The sequence below is a fragment of the Micromesistius poutassou genome (assembly GCF_964030765.1).
Source record: "Micromesistius poutassou genome assembly, chromosome: 18".
Classification (NCBI taxonomy): domain Eukaryota; kingdom Metazoa; phylum Chordata; class Actinopteri; order Gadiformes; family Gadidae; genus Micromesistius; species Micromesistius poutassou.
Window position 1 is genome coordinate 5,058,990 of NC_140288.1, and position 9,999 is coordinate 5,068,988.

General features: G+C 45.8%; 1 protein-coding gene across 1 annotated transcript in view; it reads right to left on the minus strand.

Annotated features, from left to right (window-relative positions):
* Positions 1 to 7,794, minus strand: part of vav2 (vav 2 guanine nucleotide exchange factor) — a 150,823-nt gene extending 143,029 nt beyond the window's left edge. Inside the window, 1 exon segment of the mRNA XM_084483044.1 lies at positions 6,600 to 7,794. Coding sequence (XP_084339170.1) covers positions 6,600 to 6,803 — 204 coding nt within the window. The 5' untranslated portion in view covers positions 6,804 to 7,794.
* Between the last annotated feature and the right edge of the window lie 2,205 nt (positions 7,795 to 9,999).

Below are 9,999 nucleotides of genomic sequence, written 5' to 3' on the forward strand. Positions count from 1 at the left end.
GGGGCTAGGATTAATCAGAGCCACTTCCTGCCATGTATCCACTGAACCGGCCCCCCCCGATTGGCTGGAGATGTTCCCGATGTGAGGCAGCTCTACAGCAGGAGATATGTATAGACCTCCCCATGTACGGGGTGGTGCGTATTAGAATCCTGACCTCTTTTTTGTTAGGATTATGTACAGTATATATATATATCGACCCAAATGTTGAGCGCTATGCAAATCAATGTAACAATTAGAAAGCATGAACACTGAAAGCCTTCACCCAACATCAATATATACTGTTACAAGCTAGCTTGTGCATACACATACAATCCCACACACACACACACACACACACACACACACACACACACACACACACACACACACACACACACACACACACACACACACACACACACACACACACACACACACACACACACACACAGTGTGCGTACAGACAGACAGACAGACAGAAACACACATTCACACACTGACCCCCAAACCTTAGTCATTCCCAAGGTATTCACCCCCCCCCCTCCCCCCCCCACCGCAGCAGGAAGCGGGAGATCCAGATCAGAGAGACCTAAAGAAAACACTGCAGAGCAACACACAAAGCAGAGAGTGTAGAGAACACACCTTGGTCTCTCTCTCCCACGCGTCGCCCCGGGCTCAGCATCCCCTAAACAAACCCACCGCCTCCCCGAAGACGCTATGCTAATCAGACATCCACTTAGCAACCGGCTAGAGGCGTGGCACGTTCCACGCCTAGTTAACATGTCTACAGTGCATTCCTCGCATTACTTAGATTTACTCTTTACGAAACATGTTAAACGGCATGTTTAAAGTCTGAGATTAAGTTCTATTTATGAATGGAATATGGTGCAGGCCTGGAGTTATGGTAGGTAACGTCTTTGAATCATTTGCCATGTTAAATGATGCATTCTTAAGTGTATACTACAGTCATTAACCATGTTCAACGGTAAAGCATATTAGCAGTGGTGCAGTCAGTCACACATGCAGGCCTATTCATTTACCATGTAAGAAATGGTACAGTCCTAGATGCAGGCCCATATAGCGTGTTAGAAGTGGTACAGTCCTAGATGCAGGCCCATATAGCGTGTTAGAAGTGGTACAGTCCTAGATGCAGGCCCATATAGCGTGTTAGAAGTGGTACAGTCCTAGATGCAGGCCCATCTAGAGTGTTAGAAGTGGTACAGTCATTGATGTAGGCCCGCATTGTGAGAAGAGTTGCAGTCAGATTTGTCTCAGATGCATTTCCCTGACCTCAAGGTCACTCCCACAGCTTCTCTCGGAGGAATCCACCAACGATCTTATTTCTGCAACGTCCTCAACAACCTTTGCCAAACCAAATGTGTTCTGTTTAGCCATTCACTCCCCCTTCAGATTCCTATCTTTTGGATTTATTTAGATGATATGTTTTGATTCCTGTGACTAGCTAACCACCAGCAAATGGGCTCTTATTGTGAAAATGTTTTGAATTCAATTCCAATCGGCCACGTAACCTCACTGGGTACTGAGGCTGCAGGCAGTATAAATGCAGTGCAGTGTGGTAACTACAGCTAATGCCTCTTTAAAGAGCAGATGTTCTACAATCATCTGTCATGTGACGAGCCATTACAAGCCATTCCAAAATCAACCCATTTGTGACATCATCGCGTGGGAGTCGTCCAACTGGCTGAAGGAGCTGATTGGTGGACTGTTGGTGGACATCAGCTGGTTAGGCTGGAGGAATCTGTCCGTCAGACATCTGGGCGGACAATCGCCACCATCTGCGCTGTCACAAACGGACATACTTTGAACCAGTGCCGCTTTCCGCTCTTATTGTGTAGTGGATTACAGGAAGCTGTGTTGTGGTGTTGTGGTCGTCAGGAAGTTCACTGAGTGTTCCACTATAACTCTTTACTCGCAGCCATTCAAACCCCAGGCAGATTCCAACCATCCATCTCCCTCCATCGTGGGCTGCCACGTAGCTCATTTGGATTCATAGGGTTGAATTATGTGTTTGACTAAAGGGCATGTTTATATTAATAGTCGAGTATAAAAAATAAGAGCCGGTATTTTCCAGCGTTGCAGGTGAATCAAAACATGCATAGGTTTCTTCTTAAAACAAGGTCCCTTCTAAAAGACGTCCTTGGGCCAGGCACTTAAATTAAAGTAGAGTGTGTGTGGCCTCAGGTTTGAACTTGAATTTACATACAATATGCATAAATTACCTACAACTTTTACCCCCCCCCCCCCCCATCCGAAAATGCATCCATGCATTTGCTTAAAAGCGCAACACATACTGTATGCATTTGTTCAAAAAACAAAATCCTATCATGGCTTCGGAGCAGAATGGGAGCTCTTAGAAGTATCACCTCATATTGAATGTCATTGAACTACAGTTGCAAAAAAAGCATGCATCAAAGTCAATATTTTGATTCATGTTTTGCATCGGCACAAAAACAAGCTGGCTAATCATCTTCCCTCCCCCATGTCCATGCTGGGGGGGCTGCGGAGATGAAAGGAGAAAAATAGTTTGCGTCGGTCAGTTCGCCAAGAAGAATCGTTCAGAATCGTTCGTTTGTTCGTTCAGTCGCGTTTCCAGTAGCGGTGAATCATGGAACACACAGTTCTCAGCTGAGTCGGTCAGACTCAGACCCTCCCTCGTTGTCTTCCTCCATTGTGCAAACGGTCATCAATCAACACACAACATTACAACTAAGTTCCTTTCAGCTGAGGAGCGCTTCATGTTCTGAATCGGGATGTTGTTACCCAGGCCAGTCCCTCTTCACCACTCTGCTGACTCAGTCAGCGAGTGGGAGTCGAGTCTGGGAGAACGAACGATAGAGACGAACGAGAGAGAACTGAAACGTGGAATCAGGTCGGTTCGTTCGCGTTAAAGAGTCGTTCCTTCGAACTGATTCGGTCGGAAACGACCCATCACTCGTTTGGATGGTTGTTGATGTTCGGAGACAATCAAACCAAGACAACTAGAATATTTGGTTTCGATTCAGTCAAAGTCTAACCTTGTATGCCGCCAAAACCAGGTACTCTGTGTAACACGTTTAGGACTGGACGACCAGCCCTCTGCAGAACGAGAAACACCACCAGCCTCTGCCACTCTCTCAAAAGGCACCACCCTACAGAGAACTAACCCTGCCAATGCTGGAGTAGCGCTACGAAGCCTCAGCCTCTCCCCAAATAGTGGCCCACAGCCCAGGCCTACTGCTGGTCAAACTAGCCGAGTTCACCAACCAGCAAATGTGACTTGGCTTTTCAGACGTTGAAGAGACACAAAGAAATAACCAGCGTAATCAGGTGCTGTATCGCTGAAGATATGAAGGCTATAAGCATGGTAGAATAACAGAGCTTCAAGGAGCTAATGAGTGTCATGGATCCTAAGTATGCGTTGCCTTGGCGAAGATATATGCATACTGAAGATAGATGAATACCACTCCCTCAGCACTGCTCTCTCGCTCTAGCAGTTGATTACACATTTTATTTAATCAATGTTCAGTATATTACCCCTAAAATGATTGAGATGTTTGAAATCAAGGCATTCAACGGAATGGGGATCACAGCTGTTGTTTACATTATTATATGGTTAATTTATTAATTTAGTCAGTGTTTAACATAAAGCCATAATTGTTCTTGGAAATGTTTGTCACCTATTAGTTTTGATGGTGAATAATTGCATAATGAATGGCTATTATATATTATATGGTTAATTAATTAACCATAATTAACCTTCTGGTTTCTTTAGGGTTCTGGAGGATAATCTTAAAACTATCAAATTGAGCATTATTATCATCATAATATATCTATACATATAGTTATAATTATTGATATAGATCAATATAAAAATAACAGTCATGTCATATTTGGCCATCATCCAGCCTTGAGCACGTGTATCAGTGAAGCAGATCGTTTTATCCAAAGCGACTTCTCAGTGAGGCACAGAATAATCAAAGCATGTAATTAAAAACGGGACACTGGTGAGTAGCTGTAGGAGGGCCAGCAGCAAACGCCGCTATCTGACATCTGATAGCCGTATCATTGCACGCAGGCCACAACCAAGTATAGAGTGTGGTCATGTCGTCTACTTTAAGCCGTGACGCCTGTGATGACATCGTTGAGTCACAAAGAGGAAGAGCGAACAGGGAGAGAAGGAAGAAAGCGCTCTGTAATGCTGGAACACCGGCAGCCGCAGCAGCAGCAGCAGACTCCCAAAGCACGACCACTACAGCCCGGGCCGTCCTGCCACAGCCAACGTCAACGTCAGGCCCGCCGCAAATCACACACAGCAACGAGATCCAGGCCATAATCGGAGAGCAGATTTAATACCAAGTGATATTCAGAGAGCGAGAGCGAGAGAGAGAGAGAGAGAGGGGAGGAGGGAGTGCATGTTTGAAACTATCAATCACACACCAAATGGAGCCGTTGAAAGAAGATGACTTTTGTCCACAGAAAATAATGTAATCAGCCTATTCCCCCTTCCTCCCCTCTCTCTCTCCCTCCCCCTCTCTCCTCTCCTCCTCTCTCTCTTAGGTTGGCCGGGCCAGTGTATTAGACTTCTCTCAGTGTTTAGAGCGTACACACACACACACACACACACACACACACACACACACACACACACACACACACACACACACACACACACACACACACACACACACACACACACACACACACACACACACACACACACCTTTTCCTCTTCATAAATCACAAACCTCTGCTATGCTGCCAGGATTTTGTTTAACCTAATTTGTCAAATCGGGACCCACCACACACACAAGCACACCCACTTATACACACACACACACACACACACACACAACTGATTGACACCCACATACACCCACACCCAACATAACCTTACACAAACACACCAACACACAAGTTAACATCACATCCACATCCACACACAAATCATCCACCACCCCACCCCCACCCACCCTCCCATCCACCCAGAGACTTCGGATCCCTCTTGCATCGCCGCCACACCCACCACCACCACCACCACCAGCACCACCAGCACCACCAGCACCGCCCCCGCAGTTTTCCCAGCAGCGCGGCCGGGGAACGAGGCCTGGTGGGTGGATCAAAGCTCTGCGATGATGACGCCAGCCTGGCGTTGTGTGGTAATTATGGAAGCCAGTAGCTGCGCAGGGCAGGGCCCGAGACACTGCTGCTGCTGCTGCTGCTGCTGCTGCTGGTAACTAGGCAGGAAGCGTGGAGCGACTGGAGGAACCAGCAGAGGAACCCACAACCCACAATGTATTCTGTCGTTTAATCGCGTTTATCAAAAAGCGATTAAACGTGGATTTCTTTAGGGATGGGGGCGGAGGACACCTTACTCAAGGAATGGTTACAGGTGGAGTGCAGGGATAGGGTTTGGACCCAGGATCTTTTGAATGACAAGGGCTTTGAAATAAGAGATAACGACCGACACATGGACATATACACTCACACATGTAGACATAAGGACACACATGTAGACATAAGGTGTGTGTACTGTATGTATGTAAGGAGAGGTTCGGTCTATCAGAAGCACACGGTAGTGCTGTTACAACTTGAGCAACTTTCTGAGCAAACCCTTGAGATAACAAGTGTGTTATAACAAGTGTGTTATCTCCAGAAATGATCTTCCCTGGTATTTGATGGGTCTGGGCCTCATTTGAATCGTTATGAAACGTAAGAAACAGCACATAGCCAGCTGGGTTGCAGTGGAACAGAACGGAAATCAAATGAAACGGTAGAAACGTTTTCTGAGACCGTCTCTTCACCTTAAAACGATTTGTTCAAGTGAGGCTGACGAAAGCACACGCACTCAGAATTTGAGTAACGAAGAAGAAAGTTCTGCGCTGGCAAGTTTCTAAGAGGCAACCGGACAGGGGGGCAGGACAGCTAGAGGAACCAGGGAGATGGGGTTAGTAGATTAGACCGGGTTAGTGGTTCCTCTAACCATAATGGCTGGGTCGCGGTGATTACTGCTCAGGCAAAAAAAAAAAACACACCAAGATTCAAGAACAGCTACCTCTATAATGGACTTGGAAACATGAAGCACACACACACACACACACACACACACACACACACACACACACACACACACACACACACACACACACACACACACACACACACACACACACAGTGTGTCCACTAAATAGCAGGCCAACTGTGTGTAACTGGGGTAATACTACACTAGCACTAGTGTTTGATCGCGATCACCGTTTGATCGTCCCGAGTCAATATTGGCGTCGTTCACTGTCCCTATTAACGCTCACCGGACACCACGTCACGCAGCCTGTAGGCCTACACACAGACCTGAAGTTTATGCCCAGAAATGAAATCGATCCATCATATTAGATAGAGATAGATATTAGATGTTATCATCTAATATCAATATGTTTTGTAAAGCAGAACAATAAAGAAACACTTGTCTTTTTGGATAACTAGACAGTTTGGTTGTGTGTTGTTTGAATAAGTCGGACCCTGAGGATGGTGTGTGTGTGTGTGTGTGTGTGTGTGTGTGTGTGTGTGTGTGTGTGTGTGTGTGTGTGTGTGTGTGTGTGTGTGTGTGTACATGTACGTTGCCTCACCTGTGACATCTGAGGTCTGAAGTTGATCTCCTTTAGGTCCACGGACCCCGGGGAGAGGTTGTGCAGCATCTGGCACAGCAACACCCCGTCCCGGAGCGCCTGGGCCAGGTCGAAGACGGCGGCCGAGGGCCACACGACCCGGTGGTTGGGCGGTAGGACCTTGCAGTCGATCAACCACCGCCCGCATTGCCTCCACTCCTCCATGTCCTAGTAGTGGGGCTGGCGTTTCCTCACACACACCAAAGTACCAAGTTCGACACCTGGCTCAAGTGAGAGTAAATTCCGTATGCAAATTTCCGTATTACAGAGCAAATCTGTGTCAAAACCGGATGCTTTTCAAGGGTGACTTGCGCATGTCCCCCGACTCCAAGACCTTCAGGGGTGTCTGTTCCTCGTTGGAAGAGCGATATGTGTTCAAAAAAAGCCTCTATATCCCGTGAAAAGTACAGTTCAGTGACAACAAGACCGAGAAAACCCTATCCTACAAGGATTTCCTTTTCTTCATCCTCAAAAAGTTTGTTGTCATACTAAACCCATCCCATCACAGCGTGGGGATCAGCATTACGATGAGGATGAGGGGTGATGAAGCACGTCCCCGGGACCCCCGATCCACAGCCTCATCAAACCCAACACCATAGTCCGCTTAGAGTCCGCTCTGTGCCAAAACCCAAACGCGTAAAACAAAGCACGGATCGTGTCTCTAAACCCGCAAGAACTGCGAGAACATCTCTGATCTCTGTTACTCCCAGCAAACAGTCAGCCCATGGACCAACAGCCAGCTCTGATCATCCTTCACCCTCCACACATCCCTCTCCAAGCCAGCGGAAAAACATCCACGAACACAGCGTTTACGACGCGACCCTTAATCCATGGAGTGTACTTTGCGCCCTGGACTCGAGGAGAGGAGGTTGTAGAGGAGTAGCTCCCGGTCACTTGGTGTTCTCTGTGGTGTTCAGGGGTCTCTGTTCTCTTCTGGTCCGCGTCCTGCCTCGCCTGGTCTCCACTATGGACGCACTGAGGCTGATGTTTGGTGGTCCCAGCTTCCCCTGCCCGCCGCGCTGGAGGGGGGTGTGGGGGGGGGGCTGTAGATCAACGCGTAAAAAACAAAACGCTTGTTTTACGCGTTTATCTCCGCGAACGAGCAGCGTCGCTCCATGCAGATAAACTACTTTTCATCGGGATCCCTACACTACGAGCCCCAGAGGCAACACTACTACTACTACACACACGCACACACACAAAGGGGAAGTTACGGCAAAATATGTGAAACGTGAGAGTTGAGGAGGTGCGCCCTCTGACGCACGGTGCGGGCATTACAGGAGCGGACCAAACACACTCTCAGTGGATGATCAATAAGCAGAACACAGGACCACGTTCGATCACATCGAATGGTCGACTATAAACTACGATTGGGTGTTATGAACCGCATAATTCATACTTTAAAAAGGTCCCCAGTCACTCACCGGCGACACTGACAAATGTTGCCTCCAGCCAAGTCAGACAATGTGGCGGGAAATGAATAAATGAATATCATCTGAATAAAGCCTAAAAACTATCCACTGCACCTGACAACTTTCAAACTTTCTTAATTTCAATTTCATGCCAGTGGTACATGTTCAAAATGACTGAATGGTTGGCATGACTTCACAATGTGGGCTCAGCGAACAATTCGGTCTAATAGTCAATTGTTGTGCACGTGGACGAGCACCGTGTTAACCAATGAGTGCACACTTGACTATTAGACGGACTAGTCAATTGTACACTCATTGGTTAACAGGGTGCATCCACGGAGGAGACAGAAAGTCCTTACAACCCAACTTGCTGCAGCCTGCAGCTCATTGGCTATGTACACTTTTCAAAAGCACACTTCTCCCCCTGTGCTGCCTGCCAAGCATCAGTCCATCAGAGTATGCTACATCCGACACTCTTGCAACACGAAATGGACATTGCCGTGCACAGGCCTATGAGTCATTTAGCTTTGAATTCAAGCCTATTTACTATTCACAGTAAATTCAGATGTAATGCAGTATGTATTAGTCTAGGGGGGCTGCAGTATAAGGTGGCAGACATTGGGGATTGAATCCAGAACCATAAATACCACAGGCATGATCGGCCTTCCCTCGACTTCAGTACGTGGTGGAGTCATGCTTGTGTGCAGCGTCCCTCATCGTGAGAGGGGTTCAACTTCAAGTCCGACTGCGGGGTGACATGCTCCATATGAACCGTTTTATCAGACCCGCGGATCAACAACCTCTTCAGTCTTCATGCTTTGTGAAAGTTGCTGAAAAATGTTATCGGAATGTATATCGAATCGATGAGAAACGTAAGAGTTTGGTAGGCCCACCTGTAAAGCTGGACGGCAGATGTCTTGCACCCTGTGTTGGGGAAAGAGTTGGCAAAGGTGCAGCCTCAGCAACTGTTTTTGGTTTACAGATGTTATCGACACGACACCCGGCCTAGACAAACATTTTTTTTTAAAAATATTTCATGCTAAAATAACAAGTAAAACATTTTTTTGCGAGGCTAAACTTCAATTACCACATCACTGCAAAGTAAACGCGCAACACGGGCGCCCTCTGTCGGATGTTTAGGGAGTTGCAGGGACATTTAGCATTCCAAGTAAGTAGTAGTCATTATAGCACAATTAGACATGTATTTAAATCAACAAAATCCATATGAAATATAAAAAAATTGTTTGATTTCATGTAAATAATAGCTGGTTTATGTAATGAGGCACAAGTGTCAGTGGTTGTAACAGCTGGTTGATGGACGATGTTGGCAGAGTTTAAAGTGGAAGTGAGTGCCAGAGGTCAATATAATCTAGATATAATCTAGTTGGACAGCAAATTATGAAAGATTTGAAAATTGGTTACATTAAAATGTAGATATTTTCACACAAAACAACATTTTTCAGGCTTCTTGTTGTATTTATTGAAGAAAAACAAAAAGAAAGTTAGCTCTTATTACAGTTTTGCAGGAACATTAAATGATAACTTCTACTGGTTGATTATGGCAGACATTTACATGAGCAAGCCTAAACTTATTTACAGAGGATACACACGTCCTTTGATGGGCAACATAAAAAGAAGAGATCTTAAAACAAGACTTAAAAAAAGAAAAAGCTAAATTGAGGTACAACAAATCTCCATGCATGTTAAAAATAAAAAGTAGAAATCCTTTTTTATATATATAAAAAGAGGCTATCATATTACAATAAAAGCATAAAAAAGAAGTTAGATTTGAAAATATCTATATATTTATATACATGTTCTTGGTCAGCTTTTGACCAATGAGAAGAAAAACGACAAAATGAAATAAAACTAGAACAGAGACAACTTAAGGCGGAGGAAACGCGTACATAGATATCTGGGCATAAAAATAAATATTACAGAGAGTATCC